The sequence below is a fragment of the Carya illinoinensis genome, chromosome 2, assembly GCF_018687715.1.
Source record: "Carya illinoinensis cultivar Pawnee chromosome 2, C.illinoinensisPawnee_v1, whole genome shotgun sequence".
NCBI lineage: Eukaryota > Viridiplantae > Streptophyta > Magnoliopsida > Fagales > Juglandaceae > Carya > Carya illinoinensis.
Window position 1 is genome coordinate 30,464,499 of NC_056753.1, and position 27,605 is coordinate 30,492,103.

At 37.1% G+C, this 27,605-nt stretch overlaps 5 protein-coding genes across 9 annotated transcripts; 3 read left to right on the forward strand and 2 right to left on the reverse strand.

Annotated features, from left to right (window-relative positions):
* Positions 1-801: 801 nt before the first annotated feature.
* Positions 802-1,731, forward strand: LOC122300830 (dirigent protein 18-like). The gene has a single exon (XM_043111739.1). It carries the CDS (start codon positions 833-835, stop codon positions 1,562-1,564), a length of 732 nt encoding a protein of 243 aa, XP_042967673.1. The 5' UTR covers positions 802-832; the 3' UTR covers positions 1,565-1,731.
* A 1,101-nt stretch (positions 1,732-2,832) lies between these two features.
* LOC122300832 (beta-glucuronosyltransferase GlcAT14A-like) lies at positions 2,833-6,610 on the forward strand. Of its 4 annotated transcripts, none has more exons than XM_043111741.1 (4): positions 2,835-3,692; positions 3,774-3,849; positions 3,952-4,067; positions 5,878-6,610. In XM_043111741.1, the coding sequence occupies exons 1-4, from the start codon at positions 3,044-3,046 to the stop codon at positions 6,390-6,392; spliced, it is 1,356 nt and encodes a 451-aa protein (XP_042967675.1). In that variant the 5' UTR covers positions 2,835-3,043; the 3' UTR covers positions 6,393-6,610. The 4 variants fall into 4 exon arrangements, with proteins under 4 accessions (XP_042967677.1, XP_042967678.1, XP_042967675.1 ...); XM_043111742.1 differs by having other exon boundaries at positions 2,835-3,653; XM_043111743.1 differs by lacking the exon at positions 3,774-3,849 and having other exon boundaries at positions 2,833-3,692; positions 3,987-4,067.
* Positions 6,611-6,813: 203 nt separating this feature from the next.
* LOC122300831 (chaperonin CPN60-2, mitochondrial-like) lies at positions 6,814-12,100 on the reverse strand. Its single transcript, XM_043111740.1, has 18 exons — positions 11,751-12,100; positions 11,366-11,390; positions 11,130-11,261; positions 10,522-10,681; positions 10,120-10,295; positions 9,823-9,918; positions 9,588-9,692; positions 9,293-9,379; positions 9,125-9,214; positions 8,944-9,024; positions 8,793-8,861; positions 8,529-8,606; positions 8,286-8,381; positions 8,026-8,125; positions 7,838-7,941; positions 7,508-7,613; positions 7,312-7,390; positions 6,814-7,206 (listed from the first exon to the last, which is right to left on the reverse strand). Exons 1-18 carry the CDS (start codon positions 11,786-11,788, stop codon positions 7,101-7,103), a joined length of 1,728 nt encoding a protein of 575 aa, XP_042967674.1. The 5' UTR covers positions 11,789-12,100; the 3' UTR covers positions 6,814-7,100.
* Positions 12,101-16,223: 4,123 nt separating this feature from the next.
* LOC122300835 (NADH dehydrogenase [ubiquinone] 1 alpha subcomplex subunit 13-A) lies at positions 16,224-21,825 on the forward strand. Its single transcript, XM_043111747.1, has 3 exons — positions 16,224-16,622; positions 21,327-21,398; positions 21,485-21,825. The coding sequence occupies exons 1-3, from the start codon at positions 16,408-16,410 to the stop codon at positions 21,627-21,629; spliced, it is 432 nt and encodes a 143-aa protein (XP_042967681.1). The 5' UTR covers positions 16,224-16,407; the 3' UTR covers positions 21,630-21,825.
* Positions 21,826-22,467: 642 nt separating this feature from the next.
* LOC122300833 lies at positions 22,468-27,062 on the reverse strand. Of its 2 annotated transcripts, none has more exons than XM_043111746.1 (5): positions 26,905-27,062; positions 26,460-26,765; positions 23,962-24,066; positions 23,774-23,830; positions 22,468-23,085 (listed from the first exon to the last, which is right to left on the reverse strand). In XM_043111746.1, the coding sequence occupies exons 2-5, from the start codon at positions 26,694-26,696 to the stop codon at positions 22,756-22,758; spliced, it is 729 nt and encodes a 242-aa protein (XP_042967680.1). In that variant the 5' UTR covers positions 26,697-26,765; positions 26,905-27,062; the 3' UTR covers positions 22,468-22,755. The 2 variants fall into 2 exon arrangements, with proteins under 2 accessions (XP_042967680.1, XP_042967679.1); XM_043111745.1 differs by having other exon boundaries at positions 26,891-26,976.
* Positions 27,063-27,605: the final 543 nt, after the last annotated feature.

Sequence of the window (27,605 nt, forward strand, 5' to 3'; positions counted from 1 at the left end):
TATCTTCTTTTTTTCATTTATTTTAAGCAAGTTTTTGTGAGTATACGCATGATCCTGATCTATGGAGATCGAATCCCTAATGAAATCGGACGAAGGGAATTAGGTAACAATGTATTTTTGGCAAAAATGGTGCTCCTCTGTTTGTACAGAAGAATGTCTGAAATTTAACACGTGGACAGGAATTATGGGACTATCAGTCTTGCTGTTCGGGCTCATATTGATTATAGATAGGGTTGGCCCAAACTTTGTATAACTCATTCTGAACTTCCATTCTCGAACTCACCTAATCCCATGGGCTTTTGGGCTGATATTGCGCCGTCTCAATGAATTAAAGAGGAAGTTGAAAAATGGCAAAAAAATAGAAAAATAAAATAAATGTATAAATTAAAAACATTAATTTCCATGGTGTTCATTGGCGAGATTATATGTTATGACATGATTTTGGAGCAGTACTTATATTATAATATTCATCTCTCGTCCCTGAATAGTTTAAATTTTCAAGAAAATACGTATATAATAAGTTTGATGGATCTAATGAAGTTATTAAAATCTTCCTGGAGACCTCCATTGAAACCTACACCAGAGCCCACTCTTTTTATGCCATCATCATTTTCAACCAAATGATATCTGATTAAATTGTCTATAATGGAATGGTTCACATTCTAACAACTATGAACTAACACACGATCCCCAACTACTACATGCACCATCTCTATACAAATAGCATGGTTTGTAGGCATCTCATATTCATCCAAATTAAAAGCTAGCCGGCCTTAATCTTCTTTAATATTCATTGCAAATCAAGAAACACTTTCCTATACACAGATTCAAGATGTCAGGAGGATCACCACCTTCCATTTTCCCTGCAATATTGCTAATTGCTCTTCTGCATGTGGGGATGACCATGGTTGCTGCAGTACTTGATCCCGCAGCAGCCACGGGAAAAGAACCCATTCTAGAGTTATATATGCATGACATTCTCGGGGGCAGTAACCCTACTGCTAGGCCAATCACTGGCTTGCTAGGCAACATCTACAATGGTCAAGTGCCCTTTGCAAGGCCAATAGGGTTCATTCCCCCACGAGGTGGGGTTGCAATCCCCAATGCCAACGGCGCCATTCCAACGGTCAACGGTCTCAATGGCATCCCACTGGGAACTGGCCTAGGTAACCAAAACGATCAGAACCAAATGGGACCAGATGGGTTGGGACTGGGATTTGGAACAATCACAGTCATCGATGATGTGCTGACCTCTGCGCCCGAGTTGGGGTCACAGACGGTAGGAAAAGCTCAAGGAGTTTATGTGGCGAGCTCAGCTGATGGAGCTACACAGATGATGACATTTACGGCCATGATTGAAGGAGGGGAGTATGGGGATAGCCTCAACTTCTATGGCATATATGGGATAGGAAGCTCCATGTCATACTTGTCCGTGATTGGCGGTACTGGGAAGTTCAAGAATGCTTGTGGCTTTGCCGAGGTTCGCTCGCTCATACCACCTGGTCAAAATGTCAAAGAAGGTGCAGAAACATTGCTGAGGATTACTGTACATCTGAGCCATTGAGGACTGAGGAGGAGGCCAGGCATGAAGATGATGATATGAGAAATCAATATCATGTGAACGTTTGGTTTCCACCGGAATTGAAGTTTGTCTATTTTGGTTGAAGTGAGTCGCATTAATTTTCAGTTTCTTGAGTTGGTCATTTATATGTTGGTTATAAAAGCGGAAAACAAAACGTACAAATAGTATTCATATTTTTGTTAAAACATTAGCATAACAATAGTCGAGTTGAAAGTTGAATAAAATATTATTAAAAAATATATTTTAATAATTTTTTTAAAAATTAAAAAAATTAAATTATTTATTATATTTTATATAAAAATTTAAAATAATTATAATAATTAAATAAAATAAAGTAAAATAAAATTATATAAGAGCAGTTATAAAAATAAACGTTTTGTAATTTGTGATGCCCGTAACTTGTAGTATCAACATTGACGTTGGAGTCTTCGTATCGTTGATTTTTGGACGGGGAAGTCAAGGTTTGCACATAAACCATCGGCGCCCCTGATCCCAGATTCCCAGCGTTCGTTGTCAATCAACGTGGATGATCATCCAACTGCACCACCCTCACGCACGGCCTTTGAATTTCGCATCCGACCAATCGCCTCGTTTGAACATTTAAAATATTTTAAAATTATATAAACAATAAAATAATTTGCATCAACACATTTTATTAGATTTTAAAAAATAAAGAAAAAAGTTAATTAAAAATATTATAAAATTTTAAGATTAATTTAATATAATTTTTATTTTAAAGTTTGAAAATTTTGTATTGATTTTTATATTTTATTTTGATACTTGTAAATGTTATATTGGTTTTTGTGTCTAGATAATGATTAAATTAAAAAGTTGAAGATTTGATATTAAAAAATATTTTGTGTTTAAGATTTTAAATGATGTTTAAAAATGAAATAATAAAAAATTTTAAAAGTTTTATATAATTATACGCCTATTGATTATCACTAAATGATAAAATTATTTATTAAAATATTATTTAATAATAATAATAAATGTTTCATATTTTATATAATAAAATAAAAATATAATAAAAGTGTGATGTATGAAATATTTCGTACTTGAAAGGGATGATCACGCCGGTGGTATCTCATTACCTGGATATTTATTCATGCATGCAACTGAATCACGTGATCTGTTTCCGCGTGTAACGTAAGGAGTAACATGCGTCTTTTTGTAGTCCTTAATCTGGAATTTGCCAAAATCTTTGTACTGTAGTGCTTTAAATTAGGTACAGTTATTTCATATTGTTTTAGAGGAGTTGGAAGTTGATCAAATTTTCCAGAAAACTCATGTACTCATCATGCACATCGTAACCGAAACAGCCCTCTCTCTCTCTCTCTGTCTCTCTCTCTCTGCACAAAGCAGAACCGAGCAGAGTCAACAACCGCAACCAAGGATCAAGGTTGTTCCAATTTCTCATCCGCAACCCAACGCCTACCCCCAGAAGAAGAAGGAGAAACAATGCAAAATCCATCGTTTCTTCCACCACAGCTACGTTTCCTGAACGCCACCATAACCGCAACCAGCAGTCCCAAAGACCCCAAAACCACACTCTATATCATCATAGCCGCCTCCCTCTTTTCCATCGTCTTCTTCATCTCTATTTCCTCCTCCTCCTTCTCCTCCACCACCACCTCCCAAAGCGGACTGGACCCCTTTCTCTTTCCGAATCGCCAAACCCACCGCGTCCTCTTCCCCGACACTGACCCCTCCTCTGATCCCACCCCTCCCTCTATCGCCTACCTCATCTCCGGCTCCGCCGGCGATTGCGGTAGAATCATCCGCCTCCTTCTTGCGGCCTACCACCCCAGGAATCACTACCTACTCCACCTTGACCTCTCGGCTCCCCAGTCCGAACGTGATGCTCTGGCCCTCATCGTACGATCCTTGCCCATTTTCAAAGCTGCCCAGAACGTCAATGTGATCGGCAAGGCCGACTTCGCGTACCCGAAAGGCTCCTCTACGATCCCATTCACTCTTCACGGCGCCTCCATACTGCTCCGACTGTCGGCGGATTGGGATTGGTTTGTCAGTCTCAATGCCGCTGATTACCCACTTGTCACACAAGATGGTACAGTGTGGTTGGAAGTTTTGGCGGCATTGTGCCTCGGTATATATTGTTCTGATTCGGGGGTCTTCATTTTTGTGTCTTTTAATTCGTTTTCTGATGTGGGTTTTTGTGGGTTTTCAGATCTTCTTCACATTTTGTCATTTCTGCCTAAAGATTTGAACTTTTTGAATCATTCAAGTTACATTGGCTGGAGAGAGTATGATATAAATACTGAGCAGATTTGCGTAGTTTTTTTTGTTTTTGTCAAGTTTACTGGGTTGTGTAAATTCTAAGTTTGTGTGTTTTTGGTGGTTTATAGATCAAGGAAGTTGAGACCAATAATTGTTTATCCAGGCCTTTATCTTTCGAAGAAAACTGGGATGTTTTATGCTACTCAGAAGAGGGAGTTGCCAAATGCCTTCCAGTTGTTTACAGGTGTGACTTTTTGTGTATATACTGCATGCGTTTGAGTGCTTTCAGTTATTAGTTCAGTGATTGTATAGAGAAATGTTGTTGCGCTTTGTTGATGTCTAATGCCACTAGCTAGTTTTACTTGCATATCCAATGTTGACTTACTGGAAAGTAGTTGGGTAGCTAATCAGCGATGATAAATACAGGCAGAAATATGGCTGTACAAGTAATGTAGATTATTTTCCATAGCTGTCCCAGAAAGATTTTCACAAATGGAGCTTTTCATGCTTTATATTATGAATTTGGCAATGTGAATTGCAGCATCTAAGCTTCAGTTGATTGAACTATGGGATTCCCTGGTTAACCTGGACCATTTCTTTCTATTTGGGTGTGAAATGAATCAGAAGAGGGAGGCTGCACAGAGTTGGACTTTGATAGTGTGATTTCTGGAACTATGGAATTCCCTATCTAATATTCCATGATGTGTTGAGAGAGAGTAGGACCTTGAAAGCATGATCGGTTAATACATAAGCTGCTGTTAAATTGTAAAATTAGGAAATTAGGGTGGGTTTGGCAATCCTAATTTGGTGTTTAATGGGGTTATGCACAAGGTGGTGATATTTTTTTTTAAAAGTAAGTACACAAGGAAGTGAGAAAAGTATTGCTTATTTTGTTGATCTGGTAAGCATGTCATTTTTTGAGCTCCATTCTCTTGAAACATGTTTTCTGTAGTATGCAGGACATTTGCTCTCTGTTCAGTATTCTTAATAAGGTGTTACTTGAAATTTCAAAGTTGCTTTCAAAGATTTTCTGGGGAGAATCTGCTTTTAAGTCTAAGAGGAAGTGGATTGCCTGGGATAAATCTTGTAGGCCTCTGGATGAAGGGTGTTTTTGAGGGGAAGGCAGCCTTGCATGTTTATGGCTTGGATGATTTGCTAGGGTGATTTGGCAATTTGCTTTTTTGGGGCTAAGTACTTATCTCGTGGGCATCCATTTCACATCACTCCTTCTCATGACTCAAGCCTTTGGATGGCTATTTGACCTCTTCTAAAAGTAATGATTCAGGGTACTTGCCAGAGGGTGAAGGAAGGTAGTGTAATCTTTCGGTTTGATAATTGGCTTGGCCAAGGGGTTCTTGCTGATAATGTAGAAGTTGTCACCAATTCTGGCCTGCTGCTGAATGATGTGTTTTTGGCTAATGGCTGGAATTTTCATCTCCTTGTGACTTCATTGGTGAAGACTTGGCCAGGCAGTTTGTGACTAATCCTCAGTTTTAAATCTGGCCGTGCCATTCATGCTTGAATGGCCTCAAATTATGTTAGTTTCTCTACTAAATCAGCTTGTGGCCAATTCTCGTCTTATTTATGCCTATTTAAAGTTCTTTGAGTGAATTTAATAAATTGCTAAGCCCATTGATGTTTGAACTATTGTCTGTACTTATTTAGTTCAAATATGACAATCTTATGTTCTCTAAATTGCTTGAAAAATACTTCCATCTAAAAATCTGGTCTCAATTTTGTTTCTTTATGCCCGATCCTAATGCTTATACCTTTGTATATACAACAAATGTGAGAACACAGAATATTCGTAGACTATCGACTGCTTGCTGTTGGTTAAGAACAGAAGGAAAAAATGCCATGATGTCAACGTCTTGACGCCATTAACCCACCCCTGAAATGTTTATAATAGCTAGCTCATTCAATACTGTTGGCAGGCTATATGTTTCATGGAACTTGTTTATTGACCCTCCTTGTGGCATGTAGCACTGGTTTGTCCCTTTCCAAATTGAAAATTTTGACAGGTTGTTTGACACTGAGGACCCATTTTTATGCAGGTTCATCCTTCTCCATTTTAAACCGTTACTTTATTGAGTTCTGCATCCTGGGTACAGATAACCTACCAAGGACTCTGCTGATGTACTTTGCAAACACTCCATCATCCCTTTCCAATTATTTTGCTACCGTTCTATGTAATTCTCTTCAGTTCAAGAGAGCAGTCATAAACCACAACTTACTGTATGTCACCTTTGATAAGCACTCTAATAGCGAGCCCCACCTACTCAGTTCCAGTGACTATGAGGCAATGATTAAAAGTGGAGCAGCCTTTGCGAGGCGATTCCAGGTAGATGATCCAGTGCTCAACCGCATTGACCAAGAGATCTTGGGGCGCAGTGCTGGAAAAGTAGTCCCTAGTGGCTGGTGCTTAGGTGAGTCTGGAAATCACAAGTGTTCAGTTTGGGGAGATGCCAATGTTCTGAGACCTGGTCCGGGAGCAAGAAGACTGGAAAAACGAATTGTTGAATTGCTCTCAAATGGTACATTTCAATCTCATCAATGTATAGTTGAATGATCTAGTCTTGGTTCCTACTAGAAGAAACCGTAACGCACCACAGATAGGTACGTATCTCGAAAGAATGACCAGTTCTGATTTTTAGGACAGATTTAGTTCAATCCATTCGTTTTAGCAAAATTGAGTTTCTAGTTCGTTCAAGATGAGAAAGTTGTAAAGCGTGCCGAACTAATGATCTTGAATTTGGAGTTGACCTAAAAGACTATTTGCAAAAGAAATGTTGTTTCCATGAACCTTTCTTTTCAGTATGGTATTTCTTTCTAACTCTTAAAGTATGCCATTTTATTTTCTCGAGTGGAGATCTGAGGTGGTTTCAGCATGCATGCACTTTTGGAAGACAGGTTGAGAATAGTTTGATCAACTCATGATCTCATAGAATTTTCTCAGATAGATATCTGTTCCTGAAGTTCAGCACTGATGCTTGGATTGAAACATTTTCTCTAATTTGCAAATTAGAGAAAGACAATAATTTATTTGCAAAAATTCTTGTTCCGATACAATTTTGATTCTTGAATCCTCAGCGCAGCAAGTTTAATCCTATATTACCAAACTACCAAAAAGATTTGCTTTCTGTGGTTACAGGGATACCTTATGACCAAACCCAATCGAGACTGCTAAAAAAATCCTGACGTTTGCATCAGGTATGGATGTTGGTGTGAAATCGTCAGTGCTGACGAGGGTCCACACCTAGCCATGACATGATGTTCTTCAATAATCCATGCCACCCATGCCGCCACCCATTGCCGGAGCCTCTTTATCATCCTTTGGAATTTCAGTCACAACAGCTTCAGTTGTTGTCATCAAAGATGACACGCTGTATACGGAAGGCAAAAATCAAAATTAATAAGATACCAATAACAGAAAATTAATCACAAAGCATTACTGTAAACACAAAAACCGGATGATCTTTCCACTTTACCTTGCAGCATCGACCAAAGCAGTCCTAATTACTTTCACTGGGTCAATTATTCCAGATTGGACCATATCAACGTATTCACCTGGTTATGCAATTGAAAAGCAAAAGTAAACAAGTTCATATAAATGCATACACCATATTGTTAGTTAAATAAGAGCCTGCAGATGAAGAACTTAATATTGACTCGAGATTGACTAACCTTTGGCTGCATCATATCCTCTATTTGGGTCACTTTCTTCCAATAGCTTACCGACAACAACAGCCCCCTCAACTCCAGCATTAGAAGCAATCGTGTACACGGGTGTCTGTGTTATTAAAGAATGTTACAACTTTAAACATGCCAGAAGATGCATTGCACACACAGGTGCTACAAAGAGATTATGCAATCTTCAACATAATGTTTTGCAGAACTTGAAGGAAGAAAGAAAATTTGATATTTGATCAGACTAGAAGAATTTCATCAACACCATACGTGACCCTGTGTTCACCTGTAGGTTAAGTGCCCTTAAACAGAAAGTATAAGAAAAACCTTGAGAGCATTCTGAATAATCTGAACACCAATCTTCTGATCAAAGTTGGCAGTTTCCAGCTTTTCCAACTCTTTTGATGCATAAAGAAGAGCAACACCACCACCTGCAAATGGAAAACTCGTGTTAAGTTTCATCCACTGATTAAAATTTCAACCAGATAACTCAGAATAACAGAAAAGCGATTTACCTGGTACTATACCCTCCTCTACAGCTGCCTTTGTGGCATTTAAGGCATCCGTCACTCTATCTTTCTTCTCACTAACTTCAGCTTCACTGGCTCCTCCAATCTGGGGAAAAAATCAAACTTCAATCATCAGTTGTCGATTAAACCATTCCCAAGAATGTGCAAAGACTACAAAAGTAAAGACAGCCAGCCAGACTGGCAATATTGGTTGTTATGACTTGGTCACAGTACATAAAATGTTAGAATACGCATCAGTAACAGACCTTCAACACAGCAACACCACCAGAAAGCTTGGCCAATCTCTCTTGTAATTTCTCTTTGTCATAATCAGATGTGCTATTTTCAATTGCTGACCGTATCTGTTATCAGAGTTATTGGCAACATTAATCAAGATAGGATCTGATGAGATCTGATTGGATTTGTTTTGGGGAATCTTATATACAATAGACTGACAATTAATCAAGTAATCCCAAAACGATAGTTAGTGTGGAAGGTAGCAAGAAAACCTGTTCACATCTTTCCTCAATGGCCTTCTTGTCCCCAGCACCATCAAGAACAACAGTGTCATCTTTTGATATTGTAGCCTAAAACGAAAACCATTAGCCATCCTCTAGAATCATTACACGCATACAAGGACTGAATTCTATACCAAGGATTAAAAGTCCAATATTCCAAATTTCTCAATCAGAATTTTACACATCAATAAGGGTTCCCCCAAAGATCCAAAGTGCCATTTACACATAAAAAAATCGAGTGATATTTAAGCTTACCTTTTTGCAACTTCCAAGCATATCAAAATCCACTTTTTCAAGATTTAAGCCAAGCTCCTCGGTGATAAGCTAATATAAAAGTAACACATATGAGGCTCATGCAGTATCATAAAATTCTGAAGTTTCAACTTATATAGGAATGAGGACTTACTTGTCCTCCTGTAAGAATGGCAAGATCCTGCAAACAGGCTTTCCTATTTTCACCAAAACCAGGGGCTTTGATGGCACAAACCTATAGCAATGTACAGCTGAATCAGATTAGCAAATACAGCACTCCTATATCAAAAGCTAAGAAACAAGAAATACTGCCAACCAACATAAATCAAGACAACCTTGATTCCAGCACGAAGTTTATTCAGAATAAGAGTTGCCAAAGCTTCACTTTCCACATCCTCAGCTACAATTAGTAAAGGCCTTTGTCTCTGAACAAAAATTAGTGTAAGTAGAGCATATCATTTGGATATAATGTGAATCCTATTTATTGACCAAAATTAGCTCACCTTCAAAGCCAGCTCTAATAATTTAACAACAGCATTTAAACTTGAGATTTTCTTTTCATAAATCAGAACGAGAGGATCTTCCAATTCCTGTCAACACAGAGACATGGAAATCACTGAGGAGAACCAGCACCAAATTTTACACTGTTTATTTTTTTCCCTTTTGAATTATAAAGGACTTGGGAAACTGGTTATTGGAATAAGTTGTTTGACACTCTTCAGTCAAGTGCACCAGGGCTTTCAAGTTGTATGAACCAAGCAGTTGTGTCATGACTCGTGAGTTAAGGTAAAAACTTACACACATCTGGTTTTTCTGGTTAGTAATGAAATAAGGGGATATGTAACCCCTATCTAGCTTCATGCCCTCAACAACTTCCAACTCATTATGCAATGTTTTCCCATCCTGCAACGGTAAAAGATAGTAAGACCCATGCTTATCGAATTCAGAACCAGAAGAGAGAGAAGTGAAACCGTCAGGCAATAATGATGAAACAGTGAGAAAAAATAAAAGGTGTAAATTGAAGGTTAGTTACTTGAATTGTGATTACTCCCTCTTTCCCAACTCTCTCCATAGCCCTTGCAATCAACTCACCAATTTCTCTCTCTCCATTTGCAGATATTGTCCCAACCTGTCATAGTTTACTTGATAGGTAATTGAAGATTTTATTAAAAATGCAAAAGGCATAGCCCAAGTAGACAAGTCTATATAGACAAGAGGAACTGAGACATATTTTATTATACAGAACATTGGATTTACAAACTTAACAATCATGAAGCACCAAGGTGCTCAAGCTGCAAAGAGCTGAGTAACTAGAAAGCATCAAACAGACCTGTGCTATTTCTTCAGATGTGCTAATCATTCGTGCACTGCTTTTCAAATGTGTAACAACTGCATCGACTGCCATGGAAATACCCCGTCTTAGGTCCATTGCGTTCATCCCAGCAGCAACTGACTTGCACCCTTCGCTAAATATTGCTCGTGTAAGGACCGTAGCACAGGTGGTCCCTGAAAACGCATTTAGAAGTTGTCAACGCTCAACTTAACAGGGTGACAGGGTTAGGTTACGTAGCAATATATTAGGAACATCAATTTATCCACGAAAATTCTAAACGAATAAAAAGTATTCCAAGTCATTCTTAACTACCAAAATCGACACAAAATATGTCCATAAAATTATCAAAGGAAAACAATTCCAGTTTTACTAAATCACTATGTAGAAAGAAGACCTCACCATCCCCCGCTTCATCGTTGGTGGCATTTGCAACCTGTTTCACAAGACTGGCACCAGTATTCATGACTTTGTCCTTGAATTCAATGCTCTTTGCGACAGTTACGCCATCTTTTGTCACTTTTGGGGCACCCCAACTTTGTTCAATTACCACATTACGCCCCTTCAACAGAAAAGCACCGTGTCACTAATCATTGAATCATATACACTGACCCAATAGCAGGGAAAAAAAAAATGCTTGAGCACAGCAATAAGCTGCATTCAATACAATACTCTTGAAAAAAAGCAGATGCAGAGAGTTGACTAAAAAAGTTTGTCCAAAGTGACAATCACACGAATCCAAACGCGCGTTAAGATTTCAAAAAAAAAAAAAAAAAACACCTCCAGCAACGGATCAATCAGTAAATCAGTAAGAGACTCAAACCCAGAGATCTAAATATATAGCTCCAGCGAGGAATATTTTCAGGGCAGAATAATTTTTTGGGCCCAAAACAAACAGAAACGCCATGATAAAATTTTTTAATCTATAAATCACATAACAGATACGAGTTATATGGCAAAAGAAAGCGACATGAATTAAGGGATGATATCGCGAGCTAGGTATGAAGTACCTTAGGACCCATTGTGACTTTGACGGCATCGGCGAGCTCTTCGACACCCTTAAGCATAAAAGCCCGGGCCTCCACCCCAAATCTAATGTCTTTGGCCGCATAGTTCCTGCTCCAACTCAATCTACTACCAATCTAAATCACACGCGCGCACAACACAGAGAGGTCAATAAAATCAATAACGCGGATAATCGCAGTCGTTTAACAGTCAACAGAAATCCAACAACTACTTGTCTCACCTGCTGGCTGCCGCTCCTAGCAACCCTGCAAAATCCATAAAGAAGAGAAAAACAAAAAAGAAAAAGACCCAATAAATTCACGTTCTGTTTTTTCTCCTCCTACGAAGTAGGAGAAATCAAAGAATGCTAAACTTCAAAACATATTGCTTCCTGCAAACAAACTCATGCTTCAAAGCTGCTTGCAGGAAGCATTTATCAAGTTTCAACTCCAGACAAGGAAAAAAAAAAATTCAAAAAACCAGATATATTCCTTCTTTCTCTTTCTCTTTTCCAGTCTATTTTTCACATATTTCCTCGGGACCCAAATGAAATAACGGAGAAATGGGAAAATCCGACTGGTTGAAAGAATGAAATGAGATAACAACGGAGGGGGTAGGGGACGTACCGAACTTTCGAGGCGAGGTTTGTGGAGAAGCGGTACATAATTTGAATGTGAAGGCAGAAAATGCACGATGGCAGAGACAAGGCAGAGAAAGAACGGGAGACGGAGGAAGAAAATTCAGCAACGGGAGAAGAAGAGAGAAGTGGTGCCTATAAAAATAAAAGGAAATGAAGAAGGGTCTAGAAGCGGTGGCGACAGGCGGCTTCTAGTTCTAGGGTTTAAGGGTTTTTGTGGTTTTTTTTTTTTTCCAATATTTTAATTATAATATTTGAAAGGCCAAGGGGTATGCATCTTTTGACCCCCAGTTCACTGACTCGACGTGGTTTAAGGTTTCTCCATGACTTCCAACGCTGTGTGTTTGGTAGAACGGAAAAGAAAATCCCGAATCCGCATTGCTTTTTTCATCATTATCTTTGCGAATGCAAGTGTTGATTGCGCCGGCAGAAGCATACAAGATATGTGTTGCCTTATTGTACGAATGAAATAGACACAAATCTCATCTAATTAGTGGTGTCGACAAAATTTGCATGCTTCTGTAAACCTTTCTTTAACACTCGACAAATTCATTCAATCGGGTCTGAAGAGCCCCTGTTTTCTGACACCAACGTGAAAGATTATGGGCTAGTTTAGTTATTGGACTCAATTTAGAGTATGAAAATTAATTCAATATAATTTAATTTTAAATTGAACTTAATATTTAAATACATAATTTTTAAATTATTAAATTTATCTCAATTTAAAATTTCTTTACACATAAAATCTATAATCTTTTTCAACTCAACACTTATTTACACTTGAGATCCACAAGCTTTTTTAGCTTATCATAAATAGTACTAAACTCATATTAACATACAAACATATATGAACTCGTCTTAGATAAGTCTCACATAATTCACTTTATCATCTTAACTCACTACTATTCATAAAAAATTTAGCTCAGGTCAATATCTAAACACAATCTATTTCGCTTGATATTGCGTTTCGAATACTTCTAGCCGTTTCTCAATAAATCCATTTCATTTATTTTCGTATATTAAATGAGATAAATTGAGATAAAAATAAAAAGTTGAATAAAATATTATTACAATATATTTTTTTAATATTATTTTTGTTTTGATATTTAAAAATTTTGAATTATTTATTTTATTTTGTATGAGAATTTTAAAAAGTTATAATAATTAGATGAGATAAAATAAGATGAAAAGTTTTGTAAAAATGAACGAGGCCCAGAGAAAGAAAAAAATATACTCATTATCTTATAATGTGTTATTAAATAATAAGTTCACAAGTAAAATATAATAAATAGTCTCTAATTAACTAATATCACATCATAAGATGATAAAAAAATTGATGATCAGTAGCATTACTTTTAAAGAAAAAGGAAAATGCTAGTTATCCCGATGATGGGTCCCATACAATTTTTTTAATAATAATTAAGGAAATATGTTTTAATAATTGTGTATTTTTTCTAAATGTTTAAAAATACAAAAACAAAATTAAAAAAAAAACAAAATAATCTTATCGAAAGAATTTGTTTTTCTATGAGCTAGATTGAAAAAATAGAAATGTTAGTGGGTTTGGGTGTTGAGAAGTGTTGAGGAGAGTTGTGAATAGTAATAAAAAGTAGGTGAAAAGTAATAATAAAGTAATGAATAGTAATAAAAAGTAGGTAAAAAGTAATTAATAGTAAAAAAAGTAGGTGAAAAGTAATAATAAAGTAATGAATAGTAGTGAGAAGTGTTGAGAAGTGTTGAAGAGACTTCAACACCCAAACACAGCAAACTCCCGACATCGATAGCTTTTTTTTTTTACCGATTTTTTTTTTTACTTAGTAATTAAGTAAATTTTTTAAATGATGTTATGATTTTTTTTAAAAAAATTAAGAATATAAAAAAATGAATGAAAAAAATCAAAATTTAAAAATTAAAAAAAAAAAAAAAAAAAAAAAAAAAAAAATGAACCGCATTCAGGAAGTTTTCGGTATCTTTTTTCTATACCTATAGCACTGTTCTTGAAAAAAGTCTCCGAAAAAGGTTATTGGGAGATGAAAAGACACGTGTGTATTTATATTTAGATAAATAAATTTTATAAATAAATACTTCATAATTTAGAAAAGTTTAATATAATACATTATATTATAAAATTATTTTTATTATAAAATAAATTTAATGTATTATATAAAATTATGAATTTATTTTTATAAAAATTCTTTAAATTTCAAAATTTCTGGTTTAGTATATGAATGAATAATAAATTTAGTTTTTTTTTTGTATATTTAAACTTTTGAGGAAAAGAATCGATAAAGAGATTTTAAAGAGTATTGCTGAGCACAAACGCCACGTTGTTTTCACGCACGTGAATTACAGTAAGTATGATACAACTTACAAGAATCGATCAAAGGGTTGAAAATGTGGCACTTAAAAATCAAGTCCCCTAGACTATGACCGGGGAAAGGAAAAATCTCTCCATTTTCTTTTCTTTTCTTTTCTTTTCTTTTTTTTTTTTTTTTTGTTTGAAAGAAACATGACTTTATTTACTTAATCAGTTATTACAAGATTTATCGAATAATAAATATGGAAGAACCTCCGAAGGACCTTCTTCCACCCAAATAGTTTCAACACGTAGATTATAAGCATGTTTTGCTAAATGATGGGCTGATTGATTAGCCTCTCTTTTGACAAAAGTGAATTTTTATATTGAGTGTGCAGACTTGATCATTCGAATATCTTTAATAATCTGATCCAGTTAAGAGGAATCTGGAATATTAACATTTACAACTTTAATGACAAGTTTTGCATCTCTCTTAGATACTACATTTTTCATCTCTAACTCAACACATAATTGAATTGATCTGAGCAAGGCATAACTCTCTACAACAGAAGCAGATTGCACATGTTGTTTCTGTCCAGCTAATGCAACATGAATTTCTCAATCTCCATCTCTAATCAATATTCTCACTCTAATCTGTTCTTTATCTTTTACAAAACAAGCATCAAAGTTAATCTTTAAAAAACCCCTTACTGGAATCTGCCAATGAGCCATCCTTGAGAAGATAACATTTCATTTTCATGATTAACTGACTTTTGAATTAATCTCAATAAAATCTTCTACTTCTACAATTAAAACTACAATTAGCTTACTAGGATTAATGAATTTATTTCTAAAAATAAAATCACATCTTCTAATCCATAGACGGTAACATATTACCGCATCCAAGTTCAATTTAAAACCTTCTAGGTTTTGAATAAAATCATGTCATAGCTCAACAAAGTAAGCATAATTAGAATTCTACTTTGAAACTGGACTATCACAACCGCCCCAAGCATCCATAACAGCCTTGCAACTCCAAAGAGAGTGTATTACAAATTCAACACAAGTATTGCAGCATAGACATAAAGCATTATCAACTATCTTCTTACTAAAAAGATTAGCTTTTGTAGGCAAAAGATTTGACAAAACTTTCCAGATAAATACTTTTACCTTACCAGTCACCCCAAGATTCCATAGTTTTGTCCACTGCAAATAATTCTATCCACGATCAGATGATTCTCCTTCATATGGCTTTTTTTCATTAAGTGCTATGTAATATGCACTTTTTACATAAAAAATGCCTTTGCTTGATGGTCCCTAAATGATATTGTCTAGTGCTCCAACAGAACTAATAGGGATGCTTAGAATTATATTTGCTTCTTCGTGACTGAAGCCAACCTCTATGATCTCATCTTTTCACGATTTTCTTTCCTCATCAATAAGATTAGAGACCATAGCATTAATATCATTGCCAAAAGAAGCATTAATATCAATAATAACTCTCTCCTTTTTTTTTTTTTTTCTCTTATATTGAAAGCCCAAGTCATTTATAGATACGAAATAATTAGAGAGTCCAAATTACATCTAAGTTCATAAATTATATAAATTAGAGAGTCCAAGTTACAAATTATATAAATAACGAACGATAAGATGCGACTAGTTTAATTTATTTAATAATTAATTTTTATTGGGTTAATATAAATATAACCCATTTAATCCATTTTAATCCGTTTTATATAAATGTGACTCGTAATTTTATTTATTTTAATTTAATTAATATAATTTCATATATAATACAAAATGACTATATAAATGATTCACAATTAAAACTAAATTTATAATAAAATACTTTATCATCAATATTTAAATCCATAATATATAAAAAGAATCAATATTCTCATAAAATAAAATTACATATTAACAAGAAATTAAATAGTTTGAGATATTACAATCAAATATTAATATAATTTATATAAGTTGAAAAAAAAATATAATTTATATAAGACTAAATAGAATCTCAAAGTAGAATTTATTTTGAAATTTAGAAAAATCAAATTGTTATTTGTGTTTTACACGAGAAATTATAGTGATTAGATAAAAAATATTAAAAAATAATTATATTTAAATAGTATTTAGACGTCGTGATGAAATATGATAAACAGTGCGTATCAAACCGGTCCTTAGTATTACTCTCCACTAGACTACCACCGCTACCACACACAGGACTTTGCTCGCAGCGTTTTAGATTTCCTCCAAGGCCTCTTTCTCCGGTTTCTACCCACGCATCTCCTCAGGACTCCCGTGTTTCTGTTCTACCATATTCCCAGAGAGAGAGAGAGAGGGACCAAAGATGACGGAGGCAGTGATAAGGAATAAGCCAGGGATGGCGAGCGTGAAGGACATGCCAATCCTCCAAGACGGGCCGCCTCCGGGTGGGTTCCCGCCGGTCCGATACGCTCGTAGAATTCCCAACAAGGGTCCCAGCGCCGTGGCCATCTTCCTCGCCGCGTTCGGCGCTTTCTCCTGGGGCATGTACCAGGTCGGCAAGGGCAACAAGATCCGAAGGTCAGCATTTCTCAACTATTATCCTCAGTCTCTTCATTGTCATGACCATTGAATCTAGATATGATAGCTGAGGTCAGACCTTAGAGTAACCATTATGTGTGTCTAGATAGTTCCTATAGAATTACGGAATTTCAACATTTTTGGTAGTTTAGGGCTTTGATTGAAACAATTAAAAATTTGAGCATTTGATTGGTTACCAACCCAAAAGTCTGAGGGCTTATTTAAGTTCCTCAAAATGAAACATCATATGTTGCAAGTCCAACAGAAGCTCCCTAGTGAAGAACCCGATGGGAAAGTCATCACAATTATCCGCTATTAATACACGGCCATGTGTTACGATGCTTCTGAGGGCCCACTTAGGCTTTAGTTGCAGTAAATCTCCTTGTCTTGCACAAGGAAAAGCAAGTGAAGTTCCTCTTAATTTCTCCATGTATACGTGTGGTGTAATCAGTACTTGCAAGAACGTAATCTGAGAACATTTGTGATTTGTGCACTCAATGTCATGATTAGGAGGGAAAATCAGGACTCATCGAGTGGTAATCACGGTTACATGGGTTGATAACCATCCAGTGATTCTCCAATTCTTCCAAGTTTGAGTGACTCATGTTGTATGAATTAATTTTGTTAATGGTAATGGCATGAATGTTCATGACTTCCTTGTATCCCTGGTCTAAAAACTATAGGTGTTGCTCTTGTCTACGTTCCGTCTACTTGACTATGCCTATTTTCTATATTCAATAAAATAATTATTAACTGATAAAAAGATTTCTGTTGATGGTAGTAACTTATCTACACTTTTTTAAACAAAATTGTATATTGATCATAAAAATTGACAAAGGCCCAAGTATAAGGAAAGTATACAAGAGCATCGCCTAGCATGCTAGTTGGAAAATATGTGGCTGAAAGTTGAGGGTTTTGTGGATAAAGTGAGGTCGTGGTGGACTTCATACTCATTTGAGGGTTCACTAAGCTTCATATTGGCTGGGAAATTGAAAGCCTTGAAGGGGGACTTGAAGAGGTGGAATGCAGAAGTTTTTGGGCTTATTAGTGATCAAAAAAGGTCTCTTATGGAGGAGTTAAAGGATTTGGAGGAAAGGGAGGTGAGTGCGCCTCTTTTAGAAGAAGACTCTTGCAAGAAATTAGCTACCTCTTCGGAATTGGACAGGGTGTTACTAATGGAGGAAATTTCATGGAGACAAAATTCAAGAGCCCTTTGGCCGAAGGAAGGAGACCGTTGTGCGAAATATTTTCATCGGGTGGCTAATTCACACCGTAGGAATAATGCTATCGAAGTGCTTAAGAATCACATTGTTAACTATTATGAAGCATTACTCACAGAAAAATTCATGTGGCGGCGCAAATTGGATGCTATGCACTTTGAGAATATTGATCATGCTAGCTCTGAGTGGTTGGAGAGACCTTTTGAAGCTGATGGGGTTCTTCGGGTGCTTTGTGGGATGGCTAAGGACAAAGCACCGGGGTCGGATGGGTTCTCAATGGCCTTCTATTATGAGTGTTGGGATGTGCTGGGGGAGGATATTATGAAGGTCTTCCAGGAACTCTACACTGTTGGTAAATTTGAAAAAAGTCTTAACGCATCCTTCATTGCTCTAATCCCTAAAAAAGATAGAGATGAAAGACTTTAGACCGATCAGCCTCATTAATGGGATATACAAGATTATTGCAAAGGTGTTGGCCAATTGCATGAACAAGGTTTCGAGTAGTATTATAACAAAACCCCAAAACGCGTTTGTAAAGGGGAGACAAATTCTAGATTCAGTGTTGATTACTAATGAATGTTTGGATTGTAGACTCAAGGATGGTAAACCAGGTCTCTTGTGTAAGCTGGACATGGAGAAGGCCTATGACCATGTAAATTGGGATTTTTTGTGCTATTTACTTGCGAGATGTGGTTTTGGGGAGAGATGGTTATCTTGGATTTGGCATTGTATAACTAAGGTCCGCTATTCGGTTTTGGTGAATGGAACACCCGAGGGATTCTTTAGTAGCTCCAGGGGATTAAGACAAGGGGATCCCCTATCCCCTTTATTGTTTGTAATTGTTATGGATGCTTTGAGTCGCATGTTGAGTGCAGCTGTTAGTAGAGGTTTTATTGTTGGTTTCTCGGTGGGAGGGATTACTATATCTCATATTTTATTTGCTGATGACATATTGCTGTTTTGTGAGCCGGACAGTGTTCATATGCAGTATTTGAGAGCTGTTTTGCTTTGTTTTGAAGTGGTTTCAGGTCTGAAGGTAAACCTTTCAAAGTTTTAAATGGTCCCTGTGGGTAGTGTGAACAATATTCAAGGCTTGGCATCTATTTTGGGATGTCAGATTTCTTCACTGCCTTTGCAATACCAATGGTCATTGGGGGCAGCGTTCCAGACCAAATCTATTTGGGATGAAATGGTAGAAAAAATTGAAAGAAGATTGGCTGGATGGAAACGGTTATATCTGTCCAAGGGTGGTAAATGGACTCTCATTAAGAGTACACTATCTAACCTCCCCACGTATTTTCTTTCCTTATTTCCGATACATGTAAGTGTGGCTTCTCGTATTGAGAAAACTTTTCGTAATTTTCTTTGGGGAGGAATGGGTGATGAAGCTAAAATCCATCTTGTGGGTTGGGATAAAGTTTGTTCTCCAATTCGATGGGGAGGATTGGGGGTTCGTAATGTAGGGGTTTTCAACAAAGCATTATTGGGGTAATGGTTGTGGAGGTATCATAGTGAAGGAGAGGGTTTGTGGAGAGAAGTGATAGAGTCTAAGTATGGGAGTCTTCGGGGGGGTTGGTGCTCTAACGAAGTCAGGGGTGCACATTGAGTGGGATTGTGGAAAAACATAAGAACTGGTTGGGACAGATTTTCTCAATTTTTCAGAGTTACAATTGGCAGCAGCAACAATGTTTTATTTTGGCATGATGTTTGGTGTGGGGACATGGCTCTTAAGCAGGTGTTCCTATGCTTTACCAAATTGTATGTGATAAAGAGGCTGTTGTGGCTGATTTATTGATACGCTCTAATAGTTCTGTTCATTGGAATGTGAGGTTTTCAAGAGCGGCTCAAGATTGGGAGCTGGACATGTTTTCTGGTTTTTTTGACTCTTTATATGCTATATCATTTGGAAATGAGATGAGGGATAGGCTGTTGTGGAATCCAAGTGGAAATAAAAAATTCTTAGTGCAGTCCTTTTATTCGGCTCTTTTGGGCTCATACCATGGTCATAACTATCATTGGAAAGCTATTTGGAAGTGCAAGGTACCTTCCAGAATTGCATTCTTTGTCTGGACAACATCTATTGGACGGATTCTTAACTCAAATAACTTGAGAAAATGTGGGTTCATTATTTCAGATTGGTGTTATATGTGTAAGTGTGATGGGGAATCAGTTGATCATCTCTTATTACACTGTGAAGTGGCCCAGTGTTTATGGTATGAAGTTTTTAATAGGATAGGGGTGGCATGGGTCATGCCTAGAAGTGTTCGGGATCTTATGTGCTGTTGGAAAGGTATCCAGGGAAATGCTCAAATCGCTGCTGTGTGGAGAATGATACCTCATTGCATTATGTGGTGTGTGTGGTTGGAGAGAAACAAGAGGTGCTTCGAAGATAAGGAGCACTTTATGGCTGAACTGAAATGTTTTTTCTACAGTACACTGCTTTCCCGGGCTTCGGCCATTATTTGTAACACAGACGATCTTCATGCTTTGCTTGTAACTCTCACTAGTACTTAGTTGTAACCTGGCATGCTCTTTGTATACCTCTAGTGTAATCAGGCTATGCCTCTTTTATTAATAAAACTTACTTTTACCTATATAAAAAAAAAAAGCATGCTAGTTTAATGAATTTTAAATCTACACTTACTATTATTGAATTTACTCCAGTTGAACTAGAGTGGTCATCGTAGTGTTAAAAAATGTCATTGGAGCTCCCTCTAAAGTCAACGTATGCCCAACGTATGCCTTTGTGATTTTTTTTTTTGATAAGCAAACCAGAGTTTTATTTGTGGGAGCAATAGGTGTAGTCCATATACACAAGACATATACAAGAGACATACTTAAGCATGATTAACAACTGCAACCAGGAAGTAATGGATACTTGGTTCAATGAAATCTATCACAATTAACTAGTGGAATAAAGTGTTGAAGAGAGAATTCTAAGCTTGTACATTGTATGCTTGCAATCTTTAAAGCTTCTTTCGTTCCTTTCTCTCCAAAGACACCACCATTGGCTATGGGGGCCAATATTGACTTTTGTGATTTGTTCGAAGAATTATAATTCAACCCTAACTCTTGAATAGTAGGAATCGTATGAAACTCTATATTTACAAGTTATACACAAGTAATTATTGTTATGCGCTTATTCCGTGCCCCAATTGTGGGGTCTGCTACTATTGTATTGCAATAACTAAGTGAAGATTGGGATTGGATGATCATGGTTCCCTGATATTTGTTTTGCCTCTTTACTTTTACTTGTGGGGAGTAACAAGCATGTACATTCTTTTTGGCTATACATGGAGTTCTAGAGTTTCAACTGATTTTAGGGCATAAGACACATCAAGGAAAGCAAGATGATTTACTTTCAATTCACCTAATGGATCTTTTCACTGGACTTGATGGAATCTGAGGGGCCAAGACTCTTGATGTTTTTAATGAAAAATCCTTGAAAACGGTGTTATATTCTTAAAATACATGCCTCTTGTAGGGCACTTAAGGAAGAAAAATATGCTTCCCGGAGAGCAATATTGCCTGTTCTTCAAGCTGAAGAAGACGAAAGGTAATCAAGGAACATCACCCATGACATGTATATTACACCCCCCAAATCTCAGGATTCTAATTCTGTCTGTTGTCTGCCATCTGTAGATTTGTCAAAGAGTGGAAGAAGTATCTTGAATATGAGGCTGAAGTGATGAAGGACGTGCCTGGTTGGAAAGTTGGTGAAAATGTCTACAACTCGGGGAAATGGGTGCCTCCAGCGACTGGTGAACTCCGACCTGATGTCTGGTGATACTCTTCCAACTGCAGTTATTTTTGTGGTTGATGTTTAATCATCGAGACTGGATTGTTTTCTCTTCAAGCAAGTTACTTTTGTTGCTTAGAGCCCTATCGTGTGAAAATAAAAATATATTTGAAACTTTTTTATTTGTTTAACTGCCTTGCAAACACTAACAGTTTATGTCTAATAACTATCCCATGTTCGCCTACCCTTTATCTTTGCAATAAAATTTGAACCGGAAGGTATAATAGGGTAGTGTCATCATACCGTGGCATTAACGTTGAAGATAGTTGCCACGTATTCTTTGGTATTGCAGTAGTGGCAATGAGAGTGAACGAGTGATATGCTGGGAAACTCAAATTGATGTGATATAATTTCGTTGTTGTATTCAAGTGGCAAGGGATGCTGAAATCAGTTCAGTGGTAAAGCTGGAATGTAAAGTTCCATCGACCCTGTTAAGTAAACTAGAGTTTGTCTCTCTTGTAATGGATCATCACGGTGAAACTGGGGTTGGCACTGTGACGATGGAAAAACTGCTCAATTTTGGTGGATGTAAAGATGGAATTCTAGTCATAGTGGATGGAGGTTTGCCTGTGGCTTGGTGTTAATCACCGAGATTGGCGGCTGCATGATGGCGTTATAGGTTGAGATACAAAACCATCAAGATCAGTTCAATCGATGTTCAGAAGTTTAGAATAACCTCCGCAGAAATCAGAGAGATCTATCCTCAATGCCACAACCTAATCCAAATTTGACTACTTTTGGAACAAAGGACGTATTCGACGACTCCCGGAATGCAGTTTAGTTCAGTTCAATCAATGTGCACACCGAATTCACATTGTACACAGGATGAGACCAACTTGAGACGTGTGACGATTTCAATGCACGCCCTGAATTGGATTAACATACTATGCCAGATCAAGTCAACATACAATTTGGCAACCACAGCTTGGAAGAATAAAAGAGGGAGAAATGTGATATTGAACATACCTAAAAAAGCTGTAACCTGCCATAATTGGGTCACCAGAGACACATTTATATCCTGGATTAATTTATTAGCTCTGCCCAAACATACATAATATTCCCCAACTCAGATAACCGGCAAGCCCTAAAGGTTAATTTACAAGTAAAAAGAAAACTACACAAGTCCATATAGCGGCCCAGTACCACCTTCCCTATCAGCATCGGGGATGCTGGAGTAGGAATAAAGGCAGTTTGATAATTCCCAGCTCCAGTCCTGCTTCCTAGACACAGACATTCGAGGCCATCGGTTTATCCTCACATAGTGTTCCCTGATTTTGTCTTCGCCAACAATGCTGGTGACAGTCAAGTAGCAGCACTCATGACCGCCCCATACCATATCATCAGGATCTGCGCTTTGGCTCCCGTCTGGATGGAAGTAGCGGCGCATGGGAAGGCCAGTGCCCTTCCAATAAGGATCAAGATTCCGCCAATATTCAGGTGCCCCCTGAGGGAAAAGATGGTATTTTTCAGATTAATTGATCAATTAGGCTAATCCAAAACAATGGCAACTGGACTCATACAGCTATAGAAGCACAACTCACAGGGTGACAAACATCACATACGAGTCAGCCAAGGCTGGAGAGATACCAAAGTTTGAGAATTAGTGAGGGAAATATCAAATGAAACCAATAGTAACCCTAAAATTGGTACTAACTATGGGGACGTGGAGAAATTAAATTCACAAAAAGCTTACTCAACAGAGTTTGATCTAACTAATTAAAGAGTCAAAGGAGGTAACAAGCACAAGAAAATAAAGAGTTCTCTAACCTTGCAAAATCATTTGAGAGTAGTCATAATTAATAGAATATGAGGCCAATCCATGCAAATGTTTTGATATGAAATTCTAGTATATGCTATAGGGAAAAAATTAGAAATTCTTTACTTCTTACTTCATGGCATAACCAATACCTTCACAAAAGTTGCATTATTAAAATGAAAACCATACTTTGATCTTTGCACCTAGTAGACCTTTATATTATTGAAATGTTAAATTTTCTTTTACCGATACAAGAAAAAAAACACAAAGACGTGTTATGGTCACAGTTTCAGCACAAAAATCAACATCACAGCATACCCTTCATTAAAAGGTAATGTGTCAATGGCCACCAGGACCTAATTCAAAAATCACATACCTTGTTAAAATGAAACTCCCAAACATGATCACACAAATCATCCTTCCTGATACGGTTCTGACAACAAAGGTACAGTCATTCACAAAACACCCCTTAAATAAAATAAGAAATCCGGGTTGAGAAGTGTGCATTTGTTTTTGTGTGTTTGTGTCAGAGAGAGGGAGAGAGAGAGAGAGAGAGAGAGTTACACGCTTGCCATCCCTGACAGCTAATGAATAAGCGGTCAGTTTGGATAATCCCCGGATTTGTGACAGGCGAGGTATGTGTGCTTTCCCAACCCACAGTTCCTCCAACTGAAAAAAGATAAAAGATAATGCGTAGTTTAGTCTTCCTTACCACACGAAGATTCATCACTATGAAAATGAACTTAAGTTGCTTCATTGAAAAAATTACCGTTACCAACAATATATTTTGAGTGTGTGCTCACTAAACTCTCAACAAAGAAGCAAATAAACCACAATTTGTACCTCAAAAAAATATTGTATGGTAGAATAGATAATAAGCAGCAAAATGTCACTGTAGAAACCAGTTGGGTTCAAACTGACGAGTTGAAGTTTTGCAGACTCATGCCTTGGTTAGTTGGCTACACTTCCATATCATTTCTATTTAGTATGAAGTATACCATTGGAATTGCCAGGTATACATGTCAATAAGTAGAGCAATAGAAAAGAGAATGAAACTATTTCCTTAACAGGCAGCCATGTTTTTATGGATGTGATCTGACTCTTAATTTTGTACCTTCAAGTATAGGGAAGCTGAATAAGAATCCAACATGACCGTCATTCTTTGTAACGCCCTAATAAAAGGCCCAAACCACATGGCCTATGCTCCAAAAGGACTAGTCAATGATACAATTGGAGCCCCAGTGGAACCTCATAAAGAGCAAAAACTTCTCATTCCCAAGTAATGTGGGATCCCATACACCACTTACCTTCAATCTTATCATACGGGGGTATCATAATCTACCCCCCCTTAAATTCCCGAAGTCCTCATTGGGCCTGTCTGTTATAGGTGGCACGGCTCAAGTCCCACATTTATAGTTGGGATAGGCTCTGATACTATTTGTAATGCTCCAATGGAAGGCCCAAACCACATGGCCTATACTCCAAAAGGATAAGTTAATGATACAATTGCAGCCCCATTAAAACCTTATAAAGAGCAAGAACTTCTCCTTATCAAGTAATGTGGGATTCCATACACCACCTACCCTCAATCTTATCATATGGGGGTATCACATTCTTCATATCCTCTACACTTTTGAGGGTACTACAGTCCTTCTGGATATCTCATTGGTGGGAAAAAAAGATCTTTACTTACAGAGTACACATCCAGTGCAACCTCAATCCTATTCCAAGATTTCACCATTGTAGAGCAACTTGAATGATTACCATAGGCATCACCTCTACTTTCCCATAATTGCTTACCCATGTCTTGAAAAAAGATAGCAAGGGAAAAAAATTATCCAAAGAAACTTTTATATATAATGTAACTATTGAGGGTAGTGTCCACCCATCAAGCATTGTGGTTCCTGTTTAATGTAGACATATAACAATACAGTTCACACCTCAGCCTGTATCCATTTACTACTATTTATTCTACATTGTTCACAAATACGTTTCTAGTCAGTTGCAGCTTAAATTGTATGGTATAGGAGTAGTTGTCAACCAAGTTAGACAAGGCAGGGCAAAGGAGTCTGTAGCACCCTGCAGTGCGAGCCAATTAAACGGGCCTTGAGCCAAAATCTGATTGCCAATCCCAGTTTGAAGCTTGATATGCTAAAAGATGCAACTTTTTTTTTCAATAAGCTAGATAAGTTTTATTGGCACCCATAATTTGTAAAAGAGGGTACACGGGAGTATACATCAAAAGTTCCTATTTTGAGAAGGAAAAAGGAGCCAGAAAAATCCTAGAAGCAAGGTCCCGTTTAGAACTTAGAGTCAACTGAAATCAACTCAGTTCAGTCTAATTTTAAACTGAGTCTAATATCCAAACACCAAACTCTCAAATTACTAAACTCATCTCAGCTCAAAACCTCTTTAAACGTGAGACTCACAACCTTTTCAATTCAACACTTATTTATACGCAGAACCCACAACCTTTTTCAACTTCTCATAAATACATCTAAACTCATCTTAACATCTAAATACATCCAAACTCATATTAAGTTGGTCCCCCAAAATTCACTCCACCATCTCAACTTACTGCTATTTATAAAAATATATAACTGAACTCATCTCAACTCAACTAAACGTCCAAACGGAGCCTAACTTGGGATTGGGTAGAGGTTCTTTTGTAGAGTTGGTTTATTTATGAACGCGTTTTTTTTTCCTGTACAATTGGCACTTTAATCCTAGAAAATGAGTTTTTGATATCTTTTTCAACTCTGGGTTTCTAGCGAGAGTAATAGCTAGCACATCATGGTAAGTTGTTAGCTTGCCGGAAGGGGTAGGCTGGTAACCATTGGATATCAGTCACTCTGTCTTTCCAATGTCTAACAAACCGAAGTTACCCAAAAAAAACCGATCCCATTGTCTATTTCAACTTCCCAGTTGGGCACAGAACCGAACACATTAATAACAAAAACAAAGGAATCATGATACAAGTCCCAAATTGTACCGAAAAAACAAAAAAAAAAACACCAAAACCCAAGCTTGAACCGATAAAATTTTAAAGGGCACTGACTGACCTTGGGGCCCCATATGCGATCACTGGAAGCGACGCCGTGCCAGCCACGGGAGACGAGGAGAGACAGTGCCACGCTGCGTGCGTCGAGGTTACTCAGTATCATCGACATCATGTCCGTACCGAACACCTCTAGTGGGTCCCTTCGCAGAACCCGTTCTTCTCTCTTCTTTTCTTCAAAATCTTCGACAATTACTCTCTTTCGCTTCCTCCTCTTTCTCTTCGTCCTATGACTCTCCATTTCCTCCCACACGATGTCGTAATTCTGAGGGGATTCCGGTGCGTTCCTTTGCTTTTCCCGCAGTTCGGCCTGTGCCATCGAACAGAAAATGTCAGAGAGGAAAGGGGGGAGGGAGAGAGATAGCGAGAGAGGAAATGAGGAAATCAAAGTGTTTCAGTCGGTGTCGTGCCAAAGTGGAGAAGAAGAGGAGTGACCATATGCAATGTACCGTGAATCAGGAGCGTGGCGTGAGAATTCGGGGAGCTTTTGGATTCCATTTCCATGCACCGTCAACGCTCGCACTTGGAGGCTTCCCCCAATTTTAGAGAAATCCATTCCCTGCAAAAATAAAGTATGTTTTATTTTTTTCTGTAAAATAAATATGACTTTTTATATAAGTTACTGTCATTGTGATTTTATTTTTATATAATTAACAATTTTTTATTTTAGACAAAAATAGGTATTATTTATATAAAAGGTGTTGTATAATCTGAAATATCATTTATACGAACGAAAATGCCGCATCAACCGCATCAACCGCATCAACGTTCCCAAGAAGTATGAATAGAGATAGACAAGCGAGGTAGACAGTAGTACAGTACACATTTATTACATATTCAATATAATTGTTGAAAAATTCATCCCTATAATTGTGTCTATTTCTTTCGCACTAAGGGAGTGGTGTGGTTTTAGAGATGAAATAAACTTGTATGGAGAGATATTTTTATCTAAACACTTATTTTAAAATTACTTCATAATTTAAAATCATCTCGTCTCATCTCACTTTTTAATCTAAACACATTATTTTAAAAAATATCTCATATCAATAATCTTACTATTATTTGCAAAGTATCTTATTTAATCTCACTATCAAACGATACATAAAATCTTACTAGTCTAAAGATCGACGAAGGCATCATTTAGTGGCCA

What these genes read in the sequence shown, in the direction of transcription:
- LOC122300830 (XM_043111739.1), top strand. Translation starts at nt 833, where the DNA reads ATGTCAGGAGGATCACCACCTTCCATTTTCCCTGCAATATTGCTAATT.
- LOC122300833 (XM_043111745.1), bottom strand. Translation starts at nt 26,959, where the DNA reads ATGGAAATGGAATCCAAAAGCTCCCCGAATTCTCACGCCACGCTCCTG. An exon ending in ATCGCATATGGGGCCCCAAG is followed by an intron (nt 24,067 to 26,459) that starts GTCAGTCAGTGC and finishes ATCTTTTTTCAG; the next exon opens with TTGGAGGAACTGTGGGTTGG. An exon ending in GGGAGTTTCATTTTAACAAG is followed by an intron (nt 23,086 to 23,773) that starts GTATGTGATTTT and finishes CTTTTCCCTCAG; the next exon opens with GGGGCACCTGAATATTGGCG.
- LOC122300832 (XM_043111741.1), top strand. Translation starts at nt 3,044, where the DNA reads ATGCAAAATCCATCGTTTCTTCCACCACAGCTACGTTTCCTGAACGCC. An exon ending in TTTGGCGGCATTGTGCCTCG is followed by an intron (nt 3,693 to 3,773) that starts GTATATATTGTT and finishes GTGGGTTTTCAG; the next exon opens with ATCTTCTTCACATTTTGTCA. An exon ending in TGCCTTCCAGTTGTTTACAG is followed by an intron (nt 4,068 to 5,877) that starts GTGTGACTTTTT and finishes ATTTTTATGCAG; the next exon opens with GTTCATCCTTCTCCATTTTA.
- LOC122300831 (XM_043111740.1), bottom strand. Translation starts at nt 11,788, where the DNA reads ATGTACCGCTTCTCCACAAACCTCGCCTCGAAAGTTCG. An exon ending in AACCTCGCCTCGAAAGTTCG is followed by an intron (nt 11,391 to 11,750) that starts GTACGTCCCCTA and finishes TGGATTTTGCAG; the next exon opens with GGTTGCTAGGAGCGGCAGCC. An exon ending in CTAGGAGCGGCAGCCAGCAG is followed by an intron (nt 11,262 to 11,365) that starts GTGAGACAAGTA and finishes CGTGTGATTTAG; the next exon opens with ATTGGTAGTAGATTGAGTTG.
- LOC122300835 (XM_043111747.1), top strand. Translation starts at nt 16,408, where the DNA reads ATGACGGAGGCAGTGATAAGGAATAAGCCAGGGATGGCGAGCGTGAAG. An exon ending in AAGGGCAACAAGATCCGAAG is followed by an intron (nt 16,623 to 21,326) that starts GTCAGCATTTCT and finishes TGCCTCTTGTAG; the next exon opens with GGCACTTAAGGAAGAAAAAT. An exon ending in CAAGCTGAAGAAGACGAAAG is followed by an intron (nt 21,399 to 21,484) that starts GTAATCAAGGAA and finishes TGCCATCTGTAG; the next exon opens with ATTTGTCAAAGAGTGGAAGA.